Genomic DNA, 19664 nt, shown 5'->3' with positions numbered 1-19664 from the left:
AACGAAGTTGGTTTTCTCAATTTTTTATTAATTATTAGAATTATTAATTTATTAAATATTAACTATTAGAGAGTCGACTGTATATTATTTTTATTGTTAAGACGTGGTCGTCAATTAATTGTGCTTTAAAGCATCATTATTTTAAAAGTATTTTGGCGTGTCATATCAACATAATTTTATTGGTCCACTAGTTGTATCCATTGAATTGTAAAATATTACAGAGGATAGACGTAATTAATTTGTCATAAAATCTAAAAGTCGTGATTAAAGAGCGAAACATTACGTATTTATTTCCAAATAACCCTTGAAATAACATGCAATATTAAATTTAATAGAATTCTCAAACCCTTAATATAATTATAAGAACAAAATTAATTCAACTAGTAATTATAGTGTTGTTAATTAATAAAGGATCAAATAAATAACACACAAATAACTGAAAAAATAATTTATACGAAATTTGATATAATTATTAAAAATTAGTTTTTGATTTAAATTATAGATAATTATCAAGTAAACAACTAATAAAGAAGTAAAGAACTAATAATAATAATCTTTATAAAAAATTAATTTAAATTTTTTTTTTGATAAATAAAAACTAATTTAAAATAAATCAAATACTAATGGAATCTTGCCTGAAATCATAAGTTGAATGAATTACTACGTTCGTTAGGATACAACTTAATTATGCCTAAGACTAAAGATCTATTGCAGCAACTAATGGATAAATATGATTTGGATAACTGTCTATACCGTGTTTGATGTGGATAAAATATCCATATAGTTTGGATTTGGATATGATTATGATACCAAGTCCTTTTCCTAATCCTTTCCTAATTTGTTAATCCACTTTATTAATTCCTATAAATAGCGACTCTTCCTCAATTATTTTTCCTCACTCTCACACACTTAATCTCTATTTTCAACAATGGAGATGGTTTCTTCAAGATGTTTAGTCGCAGTTTTAACTTGTTTTTTCATGCTTTCGTTAGTCTCTGCTACCATCGTTTCGCACAATGGCCGAGCCATAACCATCGATGGCAAACCTCGAGTTTTGCTTTCCGGTTCTATGCATTATCCCAGAAGCACACCTGGAGTGCGTAATTTTGTTTTTCTTTTTAGTTCGTTTCAATCGTATTATTTTCCTTTAGTTAATCTGCATGGTACTCTTTTTGCTGACATGATTTTGTATATATACAGATGTGGCCTGACTTGGTGAGGAAGGCAAAAGAAGGAGGATTAGATGCCATTGAAACATACGTGTTCTGGAACTCACACGAACCATCTCGTCGTCAATATGATTTCAGTGGCAATCTTGATCTCGTAAGGTTCATCAAGACAGTTCAAGCCGAAGGATTATATGTTGTTCTTCGTATTGGACCTTATGTTTGTGCTGAATGGAACTATGGGTATATATACTTTATATAATACACTTTAATTTACATACATATAATATTGTATTTGTTTAATGTGTAACTAATATGATTTGTTCAATTATGTTTTTATTTCAGAGGTTTTCCAATGTGGTTGCATAACATGCCTGGTTGTGAACTGCGTACTACTAATGCTGTATTCATGAATGAGATGCAAAATTTCACTACTAAGATTGTTGACATGATGAAAGAAGAAAATCTGTTTGCTTCTGAGGGAGGTCCTATCATTCTTGCTCAGGTATGTATATTTATTAATTATTACAATTTTTTTAATTTATTTTTAGTAGCAAAAAGATTAATTTAATTTAATGAATGAATTGATAACAGGTTGAGAATGAGTATGGTAATGTAATGCATTCATATGGAGCAGCAGGAAAAGCTTATATAGATTGGTGTGCTAATATGGCTGAGTCACTTGATGTTGGAGTCCCATGGATCATGTGCCAACAAAGTGATGCTCCTCAACCTATGGTACGTATTTGCATTCTCTTTTTCTTTTCTATTTAGAAACAGTTTCTAATTGTTTTTATTTAAATTACAGATCAATACATGTAATGGTTGGTATTGTGACCAATTCACACCCAATAATCCAAATAGCCCCAAAATGTGGACCGAGAATTGGACCGGTTGGTTTAAGAGCTGGGGTGGTAAAGATCCTCACAGGACTGCTGAAGATCTTGCTTTTGCTGTTGCTAGATTTTTCCAAACTGGTGGCACTTTCCAAAATTATTACATGGTTAGTTTGTTTCTTCAATTTGATTCCATTATTAAATTTTAAATCCTTGTTACAAACCCTTATTCTAATAGTTATTTTGATATTGAAATTTTAGTTTCATGGTGGTACTAATTTTGGAAGAACCGCGGGTGGTCCATACATCACGACTTCTTACGATTATGATGCTCCCCTCGATGAATACGGTAACTAATTAATTTAGTTTAGTTTTTAATTTTTAAGCATTATCCAATTACTACCACATCCTAATCAATGTTCAAATTCTTGTTATAGGAAATTTGAATCAACCAAAATATGGACATTTGAAGCAACTTCATGATATATTGCATTCTATGGAATACACACTTACACATGGCAATATCTCCCACATTGACTATGGCAATTCTGTCACGGTAATTACATAAACTAATCATATATCTACACATTCTTTAATTAATATGTGATCTGTAAGTATTGAACAAAAATAAGTTTTTTTTTTGGTTTGACAGGCAACTATTTATGCAAATGAGCAAGGATCAGGATGCTTTTTTGGCAATGCAAATCAATCATCAGACGCAACAATTGAATACCAAGGAACCAAATATACAATTCCTGCATGGTCTGTGAGCATTCTTCCCGATTGCAAAACTGTCGGATATAACAGTGCCAAGGTTAAAACTCAAACCACATTGCTCGTAAAGCAAACGAATCAAGCCGAAGATGAACCATCGTCTCTTACATGGTCTTGGATTCCAGAAAACACCCACAGAACTTCTCTTTTAGGAAAGGGTCGTGTTCATGCTCATCAACTCGTCGATCAAAAAGCTGCTGCTAATGATGCCAGTGACTATCTCTGGTACATGACCAGTGTGCACCTTAAAGAAGATGATCCAGTTTTGAGCTTCGATACGAAGCTTCGAATTAATGCTACTGGCCAGGTTCTACATGCCTATGTAAATGGAAAACACATGGGATCTCAGTTTGCCAGATATGGTGTTTCCCATTACGTGTTTGAAGAGAGTGTGAAACTGAAACCAGGAAAGAATGTGATCAGTCTACTTAGTGCCACAGTTGGACTACCCAATTATGGTCCCATGTTTGATTTGGTTCCATCTGGAATTCCCGGTCCAGTGGAGCTGATCGGACAAAAGGACGACGAGACAGTTGTTAAAGATATATCATCCCATACATGGTCATACAGTGTCGGATTAGACGGCTTCAATCATGAATTATACGCTTCTGATCATTCTAAGAAATGGATGGAGCTAGATCTTCCCACAGACAGGATGATGACTTGGTACAAGGTGAGTGTTGATTTTGTTTTTAAACAAAATTGTTTAGTTTTATTATTGTTGCAAATTTGTTGATTATGTTTCTAAATTTTTGCAGACCACATTCAAAGCTCCATTAGGAAAAGATCCAGTCGTTCTGGATATGGATGGTATGGGAAAAGGTTTTGCTTGGGTCAACGGCAACAATATCGGCCGATATTGGCCGACTTATCTCGCCGACGAAGAGGGTTGCAGCTTGGAACCATGTGATTATAGAGGTGCATACGACAATAACAAGTGTGTCACTAATTGTGGCAAGCCTACTCAAAGATGGTCAGTCACATTTTTCCATATTTCATTCTTTGTTCTAATCTTGATATATAGTTAGTTATCATATGTTAATTGATTGTAAATTTGATGTAGGTATCATGTGCCTCGATCGTTCCTTGTTGATGGTGAAAACACTCTAGTTTTATTTGAGGAATTTGGAGGGAACCCTGGTAGAGTTAATTTCCAAACTATAACAGCCGGAAAAGTTGGCATGAGTGCTGCTGAGGGTGAAGAAGTTGAGCTTTCTTGCAATGGTAAATCTATTTCTGGAATTGAATTCGCCAGCTTTGGTAATCCTCAAGGCTCAAACGGTGATTATATGGTTGGAACTTGCCAAGGATCTAACGATACTCTGTCAATTGTGCAAAAGGTAATTCTTATTAATCTGAATGATAACTAATCTCTGTGTTTGTTTAATTTTAAGTTAATTGGAATAATTTATTAATGAATTTGTAAGTTTGTATTATTTTGTTGCAGGCATGTGTTGGGAAGGAGAGCTGCAAGATTGAAGTTTCTAAAGATTTGTTTGGATCAACAAACTGTGGAGCTGATGTGGTCAACACTCTAGCTGTCTTGGCTGTTTGCTAATTAGATCTTAGTTTTGACTAGTATAGGATTTTTTTCTTTATTTTAGTTTTTTTTTTTATTTTAGTTTTATAGTTAGGAATTGAATTTTATTTCAATTTTCAATTTTAATATACACAATTTTGATTCTCATTTCTCTTTATTTCTTTTAATTGAATCAGTAATACTAATTATGTAGTAACATAGTACTCAGACAGAAGAATTGAAAAGCATTGAAGAGAAATATAAATTTTTATTTTTTTGAGAAGACATTAACTATCAAAAGATAAAAAAAAAATACAAACCGTTCAACTGTAGTCTATCAACTTCTTAAAATTAAGTAAAAATATTCATCAAAAAAAAAATTAAGTAAAAATTATTAAGAAAATTTACAATTTTATTTGACTAAATTACAATATTAATCACAAAAACTAAAAAATAAAAGCAAAACTAGCGAGTTGTTATTTCTATTCTACTTCAAATATTTTACTCTTATAAAACCCTGAAAAAACCCCAAAACCCTCAATTTTAATTTCCAATCCCTAGTTCTCTGCACAATGGAAGGAGTACAGAAATTTTTTCGCGACATTTCAAACGACATTAAAAAATCAGGAATTTCAAATTCCTCAGTTACTGAGAATCCATACAGTTTCAATTCAAAACAGGGATTAACCGCCTCCGTTGCTTTACCTTCTTCCGATCAATCTCGTGTTCTAGTCTCTAAACCTCTCAGGTAAGTCCTTCACTTAGTATCTGCAAATTGATTTTGCAAATTTTATGTTTATTCTACGTTAGTCTTTCGAATTGCAGGCAAACGGTTTCATTGTTGACCTGCTCAAAGCTATGCACATTTTTCTTTATTGCCGGAGTTATTGTGGGTTACACGTTAAAGAGACGAGTTCGTGGCTGGGCTTCGAAGCTTCTCAAGAAACTCAGAGATGACTGATGTCGAACAAACATCCTTTTGAACACTGCAGGTTGAAATATTAATCTGATTAGGTAAACAGATAGGACTCGAAATCTTGCTGGATGACAATTTGTTATATTAATTTTTTGCTGGTTTAATCATAATCTTTTATGCTGTATATATGTTTCCAATCGTATTGTTTTCTTTGTATTGTTACTTCGGTTTTAAATTGCTGGTTCTTCGATATGCATTTTTATTTTCGCTGTTCCGCAGAATTACAGCCAGCTTAGTGTCATGGTTTTTAAGCGAAATTAAGATCCTTTCTTTTTGGGAACAATATCACAAGTGTGTAGATGATCTTGTTAGCTGAAGTATTAGACCTATGTTACCCGGACTCTTCATTTTTCCCTGCCATACCCGTGTCGGACATGACATGGCACCGACACGACACATGACATGGGTCCGACTCTTTAACTGACAAGTGGACACCTCAAGAGATAGAATTCATGAGAAGTTGCCATATCATGTGGTAAAAAGACCATATCATATATCGGATTTGGTGTCATGTTTCGGTTCTTAAGAGCTAAGGCTGTATTTATTGTTATAAACTTTAATTTGAGTTATATTTTTTATATTTTAAGCCTCCTATATGAATACTTATGTCTAGTGTATACATATATATCTGTATCTAAGTACCCGAGTCCTATACTAGATCTGTATCCCCGTATTTTCAGTTAAGACAATTAGCGTGTCGGATATGCGGATACGTATCCTTTTTGGACACCCATATCCGAGTCTGTGTAACATAGTATTAGACTATTGAAATCATCCTCAAATTAATAGATGTTCACTGAAATGGAAATCTTGAAACGGAAAATACCGAAATACTGTAGGAAATGACAAAATAATTTTTTTTTTATAAGAATAGTTTATAAATGTAAAGTTTTAGTATCCAAAACGGAAATAAAATGCTGAAATGTAAGACTGGAAAAGTTTATGTGTGATATAGATGTTCACTGTAAATATAGTTAGGAGTCGAAATGTAATATCGTCAACAATGGTCATTCTATAGAGTTAATTTTTTTTTTTTGAATTCTCTATAGTGTTGGACAGCATTGCTGTATGAATGGTTGTGTAAAAACATCTATATCTACCTTTGCTACAAACATGAATTGTGTGTATATACGTATACATGTATGTGATTTTTTTTCCTTTGATTATTTTAATAATTACAAAATGACAGCAGAACCTTTCTGTTTTCAAATGATTTCCTTTTGTTTTAGAAATATTCCTTGTGGAACTCGAACCTTGTTGATGTTTTGTGACTCAGCTCTTGACACAACTTTTTCAGTTCCTTTGCCAATACCGGCATCCCGCAGTAGAAAACACCTACTTTAGCAAATGGATGTTTTATTGCTATTCTAGAAAACACATCTGTCCAATTGGGCCTTGCAAAATGCGTCCTGACCTGAAAGAAGATTAAGTGAAATTAGGGTATCTTATTTAGATGCAGCAATGCTTCTATTAGAATAGCTATACTGTTTTACCCTACTTCTTGGGGTGATTTTACGGAATTTACGTGCAGTTAATTTAGCAATGTATTAAGCTAATGATTAGTTAAGGTCATACTCGAGTTCCAGAAAGGATGTCAACACCATGCTTAGCATGATTGAGAGCTTGGACCATGGTGATTAAAGTTGACCTTGCATCGCCTTCTTCATAAACACTTGTAAGGTAGTTGTGCAACTCAATTTGACCCTATTCCATATGTTACAAATAAGATCATAAGCAATCAATTCTTAATGGTATCTGCATTTCTTGTACGACATTGATAATTTTTATTGAGATTCTTTTATTTTACCTTAAGATCTATCTCTGCAACTTCATCCATGACTCCTTTAAACCATTCAAATGACCCCGGTTCTCTTGTTACCCAATAAAAATGAGCATTTGTGGTTCTCTGTGTTCTCTTTTTGCTCCCTGCTGGTGTCACAGTTGAAGATTTATAACTGTTTGAGCTGTCATCTGATCTACTGGTCTCAGTGTTTGAATCCTATGTCATATTTTGTTTACGATTTTTTAGTGAAAGCAGATAAATTTTGCAACTTAGAATTTGAAAAGTGACATATAAGTATATGTGTCTTACCGTTTGATAATCTGCAGCTCTTGTATTGTTTAAAAGATCTCTAAGGATGCTTATGAAAGGGGTAGCACCAATTCCTAGTCCCACAAGGAGTAAAACATCATAATTTTGGTAGTCTTGTGCTGGAGCTCCATACGGACCATCGACATATAGTTTTGGCTGGCTGCATGAGTGATCATCTTTCACTTAATATATCAGATATTATTTGAATGCAAATCTAGGGTGGTAGAGTTTTCTAATATGTAATTACCGTATTTGATCCACCTGTCCAACTTGACAAAACATGCCTCGGCCAATAATGGATGTCGAGTCATATACCTCAGTGAAAACTCTTTTCAATTCTTGTGTCCAATCTCCCACTATCCTAATGTGAACACTGAGATAGGTATCTCCAGGTGCTGAAGTTATCGAAAATGGATGCCTGCAAAGAATTAATCCGTGCTTAAACAATTGGAAAATCCGTGACAGTTGCTCTTTGAAACTTCGTAACCAGGCCTTGAAGAAGAACAAAATTCATGTCGGACAGAAGAATACTCACCATTCAAAGGAGGAAATTGCTGGACATTGTAGAAATATATACTGCCCGCTTTTGTACTTAAACCCTCGTGGCTTGGACATGATTAAGCTGAACACATTTCCTGGTAGAACAGATACCTTTGAAGATCAAGAAACTCATTTTAGATTTTCATTCCTGGAAATAAATGAACTAAAAGAACAATTGAGTATATACCCAGTAAGAACCAAATGATATAGGTAGATAGATACCTTCAGTATATTCACTGCGTAATGTTCTGATCTGAATGTTCGCACACTCCGTTCCCCCATATAGAGTAACAAAGGGGCAGCAATGTACAACCATGTCTGAAACATTGCAATTACACAATTTTAGTTGCTGTTTTATCATTCTTGACCCAACTATTAGATTATGCTTTTAAAATTTCTTACTGTTTTCTGATTCCACTGGTGGACCAAGAGCAAGAATGTCCCATGAACAAGCAGCAAAACATAGACAACAACAAGAAGATGATGAGAGTACCAAAAGGCATTGAAACCGGTCAATCTGTTAAAGGGTGCAGGTAGTTTTACTACATTTCTCCTGAATTGGCGCGTTGCTAGTGTGAATGCTACGGCCATTAGCACGACCATAGAAATCCCAGTAACGCCTTCCACGCCTGTGATTAAATCATTGTATGTCGGCTTCTTGTTATGGAAGTCGGATGCTATCAAGGCGAAGTCAGTCTGAGATGAGTGTACTAGACGAGGGAAGTCGCAAAGCAGATGGTTTCCTGCATGAAGGATTACTCCAATGGCTATTGCAGTTGCAATTATCTGCAAGAATTATGATGATTTGCCATGTTAGTGAGTTCCTTCTGTTATTTAGAAAAGAAATTATTACAATCAGCTCCCAAGTTTAAATCAAAATGGTAATTTTTTCTACATTCTAAAACCCTGACATTTAGGTACTAGATAACAGTTCCGTGAATTTAAAATGTTAGGTAGATAAATGAAGTCGAGTTAAAAGATTAATTTTAACCTAAATTTAGGGAGTTTATAGTTATCGTAGTTGAGCATGGATTATTTTTTTACCTTGTGGAAATTAATGTTGTCGTCGAAGGGAATAAAGGATCTTGCTCGAGTGGAACGAAGCCAAGTCAAGGTTTTTCGACAAACCGGCAAAAGAATTAGAGCCATATTGAGCTTAAGAGTCTCGGCTGCACCCTTTGCAACACACAAGCAGTAGCCCATGGATTGAAAGGCTGATCTATTTCTATATTGGTAAAATTTCCAAGAGAACAGACAAGCCATTGCCATTATCCACAGCATCAAAATGAAACCTCTTTGCCAATTGTCTAGAAGTAGACACCTCAATTTAAAGCTTAGCTTACGCACCACTGTCTGTGGTCTGAGTGAAGTTATGTTCTGACTCCACCCTACACTTGCTGTGCTTAGTGGTCTACTGTAGTTTATGTATGTGTCTCTTTGTAGAAGAAGTGTTTCCAACTGCCATAACTGAAAATTGAACGACAATGAAACTTAGATATTGCAACCAAAATGCTTGTAAAAACACTATATTATCACTAGATAAATTATCAATTGCCTGGTTGATATCTCTTAATGTGCCAGCTTAATGTACGGAACTTTATCTAATCCTATATTTCGCTGTCTCGTTTTCATTTTTGGAAACTCTTCTAAAACTCCAATTCTTCACATTTATAATGTATTCTCCTAAAATTTATCATTTTTCAATTTTAATATTCTCAGTTGAATATTTCAGAGTTTTTATTTCCGTACAACATAACCGCGAGTAAATACATTTTGGTTTTGGGTTGTGTGTGCCGCCTATGTGGAGTCCAAAGCCCATTCCTAGCCTATCTACAGTAGTAATTAAATGGGTTATTACCTCAATATACCCAAAATTCTCTGGATCTAATTCTTCCATGATCAATGATGCATATTCTTCAGCTTGTTCTTTGAGCTTGGACAATTTGTTTGCCGAAGCACTCAACATTATAAGCTGTGAATTAAGGATCATATATTTTATGTTAAACACCATTATTAGTTATGTGGTATAAATAGATAGCAACTTGTAAATAAAGAACTAAACCAATTTCATTTTTATGACATGAACTTTATAATTGAAATTATCACCTCTTGCACTTCATGCCTTGTTATTCTTCCATCTCCATTGCTATCAACCCTAAAAATTAATCATATAAAAATCAATTATATGTTTAAGAAATGATTCTGCAGTTGTGCTTTTCCACCGGGCCAAAAAGCCCAAAATTCAAAACTTACATGTCAAAGAAAATTTGAAGACGCGCGTCAAAGCTCTGATCTGTAATTTGTAACCAGAACTCATAGAGCTCCTCCTTCGTAACCTTCGAAATCCGTCGTCGTTTTCGCCTGGCTAATGCATCAAATATACACACTGCAAATTCCTTCGAATTCACCATCCCTGCGTTTAAAATTTCATATTTAAGTAAATGAAAGAGATTAAAATTTTAGTAGAAGAAAAACGGTTATTTATTTCTGTACCTATGCATTCACCAAAATCTTCTCGAGCAAGCAAGCAATCTTTAGCAAGCGAGTTAAACCTTGACTCAACTCGCTTCCACAACTCATTACTATCATCAGATACACCATCTGTCGTTTTACTAATGAATCTCAATCGTTTTAGCGCTTGTTGAGCTCCTGATCTCGTCCGTTCAAGTTTCGCTCTCATTTTCCTCGCGTCTCTCGCCGTTATTGTTCTCTCTTCAACTTCCGACGCGGCACTAGTTCTCGAAGATCTCGATTTTAACCACCCGAACGTCCGTCGTATCCTCGATGTCGCCGATAAACTCCTCTCCAAATTTCCTCTCTCCGTATTATCACCGCCGCGAGCTCCGCCGCCAGGATCGGAGATTACTGACGAGGTAGGATTAATATTCGGTTTAACGCTGCAAACAAAAATGGAGTCATTGTCGAGTTCAAGCGTAACTTCAACTAAGTCTTGCTCGTTATTTCTTCTCAGGTCGTTGAGAAACACCGGTAACATTGCACCACCGAGTTGTTCGCAGTCCGAGTTGACACCGGAGTCGTCATGATCAGGATAATTATTATCATCTGGTAAATCAAATGTACGGCTGTAATTTGATAGCCTGGAGCTGCTTCCTCCAAACGACGACGTTGATTTCATTACGAACTCCGGTGAGCCTATTCTCTTTAATTTTGTATATTCTGTACTGAATTTTCGTTGATTGAATACATGCTTAGGGACTAAAAAACAACAAGACAAACACCTCTCAACTAAATCTATAACACGAATTCAACGCTACAATCAATTTGTGTTTTTGGTCAGTGTACGTGCTTAGAGAGAAAGAAATAGAAATCAGAAGTAATTGAAACTTTTTGTTTCAATTAAGTACCTGTAATTTTTGAAATTTTAATTTTGAGAATTAATCTATTAAAATTACTTCTCAAATGAATTCAATTTCTAAATCATTCAAAAAAATAGAGGAAATTTTAATTACTTGACATACTTAAATCAAACTCACATTTAACAGAAATAATTGTAACTTTGCTTCGAGTTTTACATGGTTAGCTGAATTATATAGGAGAGATCAGGAATTAAATATTCTTTTTCTGTATTAGGATAAACAACGGTAATGATTGTGCCACGTAAGTAGCATTTGATGGTTGGATGAATAGTTAGAAGTTTAGAGGGTAGGAAGAAGTATTAAACAAAGCTATAGTTGGTTTTTTTTTTGTCAAAGGTATAGTTGGTTTGTTAATTATTTGATTGTTTGATTATTTTAAAGAACAGCTGCCTATGCTAAAAGCATAATTTAAATAATTTAAATCATTAAAACATATAAATGGTCAAAAACTGGAAGGTACATTTGATGGGAACTATAAACATTTGGTTAGCCGTATCTCAGTTATGATATTTTAGTCAGATTAATATATACTTTTGAATAGTCCGAAACTAATTGGGCGTAATGAACTGCATAATAAAAATAGTTCATCCCCTAATATTTATCGTAAACATGATAAAGTTTTATTTAAATAATGTATTCGTTAAAAAAATGCTCGAGATTTTTATAAATTCTCATAAAAATAAGAATATTTATTAGAGCATTTTCCGATTTTTGTTGGTATATGTTCCATGAGATTTTTTAAGCGAGTTTTAACTCGAAAACAATTAAGCCTTTCACGTGTAAACTAGTTCACATTCAACTGTTTGAGAAGCTAGCGTAGGCTTCTTGCAGGAGACGAATTCTGACCCCTAATTTTAAACGGCTGCATATATTAATACGGTTTGAATCCGCCACTTCAATTAAGGTAAGAGAGTGCTTTATCAACTCACATGTGCTTTGGGGTTCATGAAAATATCAATTAGAGTATTCTCCGATTTATTGATTACTCATATTAATATTTTATAGATTAGTTACAATAATAATGATATAGTCTGCTGTCATCTTGACCATATTGAAGATAGTAGAGCCATTCATATGCTAAGTATCAAATGTTTACAAGAGAAGAGAATACGAAAGTTGAACTCTGTTGTGTTTTTTAATTTAGTTTTCTTGGGCAAAAATGACCTAAGCAGATAATAATAATAATTACAACTAAGCAAAATAGTAGAAATTGTAAATCACGTGAATTTTGACTCAATGTTTAGGCTGCCCATCCAAAAATCATGGTAATTAACTCAACAAATTGTAAAAAAAAGTACTACTAAGTTAATTAAACAAATATACATGTTCACTTAATTATATTTTAAGGTAAATCATTCACTTAGTCATCATGCTTCATATATATTGACTTAATTATTACTTCTCCTGCCTCATAAATATATTTGAGTTGTTTCAAAATAAACGAATTATGTATATTTTTAATTATTCTTTAAATAATTTAATTACGGGTTTTAATAAAAAAATCCTTATTTATTTTTATGGGTGTTAATAATTATGAATTCTTCAATAAAGCTAGCAGTAATACTAGGAATCAGGTTATGAATATCTTAGAGTTTCAGGAAGGGTCCTTTCCTATAAAATACTTAGGTTTGCCTCTGATCTCTTCTAATCTGTCTAAGATACATTGTGATAGCCTTATCAACAGAATTACTTCTAGAATTCATCAGTGGGCTAGTAAGTACTTATCCTATGCGGGAAGACTTCAAATGATTAATTCAGTATTACTTAGTATGCACATTTTCTGGTGCTCTGTCTTTATGCTGCCTGCTGCTGTAATCAAAGGAGTGGAGGCTGTGTGCAGAAGATTCCTGTGGCATGGATCAGATACCAGTAAAAAAGGGGCTCTTGTTTGTTGGACAAAAGTTTGTGAGAGCAAAAGTTCAGGAGGATTGGGAGTTAAAGCAATAAAAACCTGGAATATAGCAGCTCTTGCTAAAACTGTCTGGGGTCTTGTTACCTTGAAGCCAACTTTGTGGGCAAATTGGGTGATAACCAATAAGCTGAAAAAAATGAGTTTTTGGGGTTTAACCAAACCTTACAATGCTTCTTGGAGCTGGAGGAATCTGCTCAAGATTAGACAGTATATTAAGCCTTACTTTGATTATAAGCTAGGCAATGGTGAAACTTTTTCCTTCTGGCATGACCCATGGGTGGAGGGAATGAGTCTGGTGGAGAAATTTCCTAACATTAATGTTTGTGACTCTGATATAAAGAAAACAGCTTGTGTTAAGGATGTGTGGAGAAATAACCAATGGGCTCTCCCTGACCCTATGGACATTCACACTCAGTTGGGTTGGGACTTCATCAGAGATAATTACAAGCTTAATGAAAATGAGATTGACAAGGTCTCATGGAAAGCTAACAATGATGGTAACTTTACTATCAAAAGCCTCTGGAAGAAAATGAATCCTGGATGTAGAAGGGTTCCTTGGTATACTATTGTCTGGTATGCAGGCAACATTCCTAGGCATTCATTTATCACTTGGTTGGCTTTGAATAATAGGCTGAACACAAAAGATAAACTGCTGACTTGGAAGGTAACTGCTAATAATTTGTGTCCTTTGTGTAATGGAGGAGCTGAGAGTGTTGATCATTTGTTTTTTCAGTGTTCTTTCTCTAAGGATATCTGGTGTAAGGTGTTGGCTATGATGGGATTTGATAGAAGTCCTTTAATTTGGAGAAGAGAAGTTAGTTACTTTTCGAGGAAGTGTTCTGGGAAAGCAATGGTGGCTAAAACTAGAAGGTTGTATTTCAATGCTTCTGTTTATCATGTTTGGTGTGCTAGAAATGAGCTCATTTTCAATCAGAAGAGTTTTACTTGTGATCAGATGGTAAAGAAGATAAAGATGGATGTGGAAAGTAGAAGTTGTAGCAGAGTTTAATCCTTTGGGTTGTATTCCTGTGGGGTTGTGGGTTTTCTGCTTTTGCAGGCTGTTTTGTTGCTTTCGGTTCCCTGCAGATTTGCACGTGTGTAATTAACTGAGTTACCCAGTGTGTTTCTTCTAGCCAGTTTTATTGGCTTTAGCAATATATTTGCTCTTTTGGTGATTGACCAAAAAAAAATTATGAATTGATATTGATAGTTTAGTAGATTTATTTAATTCTAACCAATTAAAATTTATTAATAGAATAAATTTAGAATTATTTAGAATTTATTAATTAAGCATATTAATCAATATATAAATACAATGTTTTATATAATAGTGTCGCTTTACGTGTTTCGCACGTAACTCGTAGTGTATTCATCAGTTATCCAATAGTTTATTTTATTTGATATTTTAAATAATTTATTAATAGTTTAACATTAAATTTAAATAGAAAATATCAAATAATAATTAAAATAGTAATTAAAGTAGTTTATCTTATTTAAAATTATATATGATTAAAAAAATAATTAAATTATATTTTAAGTAGTCTATTTTAGTTAGTACTGTAAATAAATATATTAATATAGTAGTTTATTTTAATTAATACTCTAATTTTAATAGTTATTTTAGTTAGTACTCTAACTTTAATATTATTTTAATAATTTTTAATTATTAATATATTTTATAAAGTGAAAAGGGATATTAACATAAATGTGCATGTTCCTCTCTCCATCCGTACTTTTATATATGTATAGATATAGATATAGATTTATGGGATGTTATAATGAAATAATATCTACAATTGTTTGTGCTTGAACATACATATGTTAGAGACAATCTTAGGTTTACTAAATTTAAAGGAAATCTTTTCATTTTGATGAGAGAGAAATTATAATTCCAACTCAAAGAGTCAAGATGATGATGATGATAATATAATTATATATATAAAAATATAAATATTAATGCTTTTTCAATTTAATTAAAAAGTAATTATATTGTTAATTATTTAATATAAATTACTATGCACTTAATAAAATAAATTACTACTTCAATATAATTATAATACTTGATAAAATAAATTTTTATTATTTTAATATACTAATATTATAATTTTTGTAAATAAATTTTTTTTAAAAATGTATTTTAATTAATTATTATTAGTACATATTTATAATTATTTATTTTATTTTATTTTATTTTTATATGTATTAATATATATACATTTTCAATTAAAATTTTAAATTATTAATTATATATTAATTCAATTAAGAAAATTGTTACATTATTTTATGAAGTAAATTACTACTATTTAATTGATAAAGTAAACTACTACTGCTTCAACATAATTATAATAAAATTTATTAACTAATGAATTACTATTAATTAAATCACATTCTTAATTAAAAATATCTACTATTATATATTTATAATCTATTATAAAAATAATTTATATTGCTCATAGTATGTTTATTATATTAGTATAAATAAATTAGCATTAAAACAATTATTGTAAATTTGGTTGATATTATGTTGCCTATTTATTTGTTAATAAAAATTATACCTATAATTTATAAGTTGGTCTGTTTATATTTTCATTATTATAAATAAATAATTGTTTCTTTTTATGAATAAATTAATAAATAATTGTTAACGAGTTATATTATTAGTAATCATGTTATTAGCTACGTGCATTATAGGTACAATATACTAGTAGAGGATAGAAGCAATAAACTCTTATTCAAAAAAAAGTTCTAAAATTAAAAGAAATTTAATTAAGTTAAATAGATGTGTAACAAGTGAATAATGATATAGAAGTTTAATAAGATTATTAAGTTAATTAATAAAGCTAATAATTAAAAACTACTAACAAACAATCATTAGAAATTAATTTACGAGACGCCCATGTTAAGAAACACTAATTCTAACGCCAGTATATATTTATGTCAGTTGTTAGGGCTTAGTCTAAATGTTACTACTTATTTTCTTTTTAATGTAATATTCTTGAAGCCTATAATGTAGTATATGTTTAATATTCTGATTGTGTGAGAATTTATAGAGATTTTGAATTCAAAACTTTATATAATCACATTTATCTACTTAGTTGATTTTTTTTTATGATAAATATAAATGAATAAATTACTTTTGAATTATTTGAAAAAATCAAACATATATGAATATATATTTGGAGGAATTAGTTTATGTCTTGCTTAGTGTCAAGAAATATACAGCTATGCATATAACAGGAAGACCACTAAATATTAAATTATTATAGTTATTATGTTATCCCTTCATTTGGCAATGTTCATGTCTCCCACTCCGGCCGCTATAAGCCTATTACGTACCAAACCAAAGAATTAAATTTTTAAATCTGTTTCTAGCTACTGGATTATGTGTTTCTACGCGTATATACCCATTATTATCCCCTTCAAATTAATACTAATTACTAGACTTATATCATTTATTAATTTATTGAAATTTAGTTATCACATTTTGATTAATTATTAACACATGTTTAGTTGACTCAGAAAGAAATCGGATATGGTATATAGAGAGAAATATATTAAAAAAAACACAAGTTGTACCTTACTTTCTTGCAAATTTTATGATCTAAGGTTATGCGTAGAACGAATCATATTCTTCCAATTTGAACTTAATCAAGCTTATTTAGCCTCCTATAATAAAACACGTTCCATGAGTGGGTGCCAAAGATCAAGTTTGTCGATAGATCCTTTTTTGTGTGGATTAACAAGCTCAATTCTAAATGATTATCATATGAATAAAAATTATTGTGTATTTTTTGTATTATTGATTCAATAGTATCTCTGTTTAAATAGTACCCTATTACTTCTATTTTCTTCAGATGCAAGTTCTTTATATATATATATATATATATATGCAAGTTCTATTTTTATTTCCATAATAGTCTTTGGCGTCTTGGTACCTTTTTTCATGTTAATTAAAATGTGAAGTAGAGATTTCATAAATTTGTGGAAGAAATATGAATTATATATCTATAAAGCCAAATTTTCAATCTATGATGTTACAAAAGTGAGAAGGGGAGACACAATAAAAATTAGAAAGACAATTTATGTTAATTTTTTCGTAATATCATAGATTATTGTAGCAATTGATTTTTCAATATTTAAAAATGGCGTAATGGTATCAAAAAGTCAAATATTTCCAAATTTTTGCAAATTTATCCAAAAAAATTAAAGTTTGCAAATCTATCCCAATTTGACTATTTTGTTGCAATTATATCCCATTTCTTTCCATCAATTTAATTATGTCAATCTTTCATCTCAAGGTAACTATTTGTCTTTTCTGTTTATTTTGAGTTTTAAATTTATTTTTTCCGCTTCAACCATCAAAAGATATATAGAGAATTTAGAATTAAAGTTTTGTTTCTGAATTTTTTTAGATTAGAAGTTAAATTTTACAATTTTAAAAAATGAAATTTGTTGATTAAGGATTTAGTATAGAAATTCAATTGAAAATTGAGATAATTAAATTGATTAAAAATATATATTGAATTACAACGAAGTTATCAATTTAGAACAGATTTATGAATTATAAAAACTCTAAATAGATTTTTAAAAAGTAAAAAAATGTTTGGCTTATTGGCACGATTAAGCCTTTAACAATTGGATATGACTAGTTTTATTAAAAAAAATGACTATAGGATATGACTATTGGTATTTTTATTAATTGTTAATTATTAACGATATTAATGATAGTGAAATTGGAACATTAAATTAATACTAAAACTAATACTAGGATTTTTAAGTTTCAATCTACTTACAAATTTTAGTGAGTTAATAAATAGCATATAAAATAATAACATTAATTTTATATATTATAAAAAATCAATTCAGTTTACAAATTGATAATTTGTGAATCACTAGAGTGGGTTTACGTCAGATTAGGTGGATGTTTCCTTTCTGTAGTCAATGTTGGTATGCTCGGTCTAACTTAGAGGTCGGTATGAACAACCTTTATGATAATGGTATAGTCGGATGAAATAATATACTCGATGATGTGTTTCGTAGCTGGAGCCTTGTCCTCTGGTAGGGATATGTTTGGATGTGATAGTGTCCTCGGTTATGACTGTAGTCGGTACATATTAGTCTCGATTAGGTGGTCTATTCGGTAACAATATGTTTTGGTTTTATGTACTTATGCTTCAATGGGCTCAACCCGTGTCTAGATTGTTATCACGAATAATTATAAAATAAAGAATTGATAGCAAAAGAAATAAATAACAATAATAACCTCTCTTAAACACTATTTTTAAGTTTTAGGTAGCGTGAGATAAAACCTATGAAATTCTAACTAGTTAAGATATATTATATGAAATTATTTAGTTAACAAGATTTTATATAAAAGTAGAATTTATTAGTTGATTAAAACCATTACCATCTGTTCTGTTAAATTTAAAAAAAAAACACATAATTTTTGGGTTTGGGTAATTTTAATTAGGAATGATGATTGACGCTCCAAAGTATATGCCACTTTCAACTCTCACTCTTTGCTGCGTCTCTGTCTATAATTTGTTGAGCTAAAAATGGAAAGAAAGCAAATTCAGACACAATTAATTCGGTCGCTTAGTTTAGGGTTGAAGCCATGAGTACCCCGCAAAGCTGCAGTACATTTTTTCATGCATGGGTTAGGGTAACTTAGTACACATTTATGTTCTTCTAGAAAGCTCAGCCCCTGCTGTTACTTGCAGGGCACAATTACGTGTCTTGTCCATCAGGTTTTTTTTTTTTCATCTATAGCTTGATTAAACAAAGACCACCATTCTAGTAAGACTTAACCATCTAAAAATATTTTATTTTTTGACCTTTTTATTTTATGGTCTATCTTCTAATTATTTTTATTTTTATTTTTAATCCATTTTGAAATTTTCAATTTTAGTTCTAGTTATTTATTCAAATTGGTGTGGAAATAACAAATATACCATTTATATGATAATTAATTAATTATTATTTTAATTATATAATTTCCATATAACATATACAAAAATAAAAAATTATGAAAAATAAAATAAAATTATTGTTAACCTTTTAAATTTGGTTAAATGTTCTAGCATTAAACTTTTTAATGAGATTTGCAAGAAAAATAAAAAAAATAAATTTTATTATCAGGTCTAATTATACGAGAAATGTTTGTGTAAACCAAATTTGTCACGTAGGATTATGAACCATGCATTTATCGTGTGATACGTGGTATTAATAAATGTCATAATTAATCAATAAATATCACATTAATTGTAGTTAAAGTATAAGCAATTAATGAAATATTTATTGATTGGCTATAACATTTATTAGTGTCACGTGTCATACAATTTAGATGGTTCATAATTTTACGTGTCAGAACTTGTTTCACAAAAGAATTTTTCTAAGCAAACCTCTAGAGAAAGTTTGTGACCAGTAAAATTACACCGAGTTGCTGATTTTATATCAATTCTAATTATATTTT

The 19664-nt window shown here is 31.2% G+C and overlaps 3 protein-coding genes across 3 annotated transcripts; 2 read left to right on the top strand and 1 right to left on the bottom strand.

The window, feature by feature from the left end:
* Positions 1–879: 879 nt before the first annotated feature.
* On the top strand, positions 880–4461 carry LOC126666781 (beta-galactosidase 15-like). The gene is made up of 11 exons (XM_050359645.2): positions 880–1096; positions 1201–1409; positions 1512–1671; positions 1761–1904; positions 1975–2169; positions 2264–2351; positions 2440–2558; positions 2655–3449; positions 3535–3749; positions 3840–4116; positions 4224–4461. Exons 1-11 carry the CDS (start codon positions 929–931, stop codon positions 4332–4334), a joined length of 2481 nt encoding a protein of 826 aa, XP_050215602.1. The 5' UTR covers positions 880–928; the 3' UTR covers positions 4335–4461.
* A 316-nt stretch (positions 4462–4777) lies between these two features.
* Positions 4778–5395, top strand: LOC126669645 (uncharacterized). Its single transcript, XM_050363168.2, has 2 exons — positions 4778–5043; positions 5121–5395. The coding sequence occupies exons 1-2, from the start codon at positions 4868–4870 to the stop codon at positions 5254–5256; spliced, it is 312 nt and encodes a 103-aa protein (XP_050219125.1). The 5' UTR covers positions 4778–4867; the 3' UTR covers positions 5257–5395.
* Positions 5396–6332: 937 nt separating this feature from the next.
* On the bottom strand, positions 6333–11039 carry LOC126669644 (respiratory burst oxidase homolog protein E). The gene is made up of 13 exons (XM_050363167.2): positions 10397–11039; positions 10157–10316; positions 10010–10058; positions 9762–9875; positions 8948–9370; positions 8306–8689; positions 8126–8221; positions 7899–8014; positions 7611–7781; positions 7364–7523; positions 7079–7270; positions 6847–6975; positions 6333–6685 (listed from the first exon to the last, which is right to left on the bottom strand). The coding sequence occupies exons 1-13, from the start codon at positions 11037–11039 to the stop codon at positions 6497–6499; spliced, it is 2826 nt and encodes a 941-aa protein (XP_050219124.1). The 3' UTR covers positions 6333–6496.
* Positions 11040–19664: the final 8625 nt, after the last annotated feature.

This window comes from Mercurialis annua, linkage group LG2, assembly GCF_937616625.2.
Source record: "Mercurialis annua linkage group LG2, ddMerAnnu1.2, whole genome shotgun sequence".
NCBI classification, from domain to species: domain Eukaryota; kingdom Viridiplantae; phylum Streptophyta; class Magnoliopsida; order Malpighiales; family Euphorbiaceae; genus Mercurialis; species Mercurialis annua.
The sequence above is the reverse complement of the archived record's forward strand: the minus strand, read 5'-3'. Positions and strand labels throughout refer to the sequence as shown.

Coding starts and splice junctions, on each gene's coding strand:
- LOC126666781 (XM_050359645.2), top strand. CDS start 929: ATGGAGATGGTTTCTTCAAGATGTTTAGTCGCAGTTTTAACTTGTTTT. Junction 2,352..2,439: donor TGCTCCCCTCGATGAATACG/GTAACTAATTAA, acceptor TTCTTGTTATAG/GAAATTTGAATCAACCAAAA. Junction 2,559..2,654: donor ACTATGGCAATTCTGTCACG/GTAATTACATAA, acceptor TTGGTTTGACAG/GCAACTATTTATGCAAATGA.
- LOC126669645 (XM_050363168.2), top strand. CDS start 4,868: ATGGAAGGAGTACAGAAATTTTTTCGCGACATTTCAAACGACATTAAA. Junction 5,044..5,120: donor CTAGTCTCTAAACCTCTCAG/GTAAGTCCTTCA, acceptor TTCGAATTGCAG/GCAAACGGTTTCATTGTTGA.
- LOC126669644 (XM_050363167.2), bottom strand. CDS start 11,039: ATGAAATCAACGTCGTCGTTTGGAGGAAGCAGCTCCAGGCTATCAAAT. Junction 9,371..9,761: donor AGAATTTTGGGTATATTGAG/GTAATAACCCAT, acceptor TTCAATTTTCAG/TTATGGCAGTTGGAAACACT. Junction 7,782..7,898: donor GCAATTTCCTCCTTTGAATG/GTGAGTATTCTT, acceptor AATTCTTTGCAG/GCATCCATTTTCGATAACTT.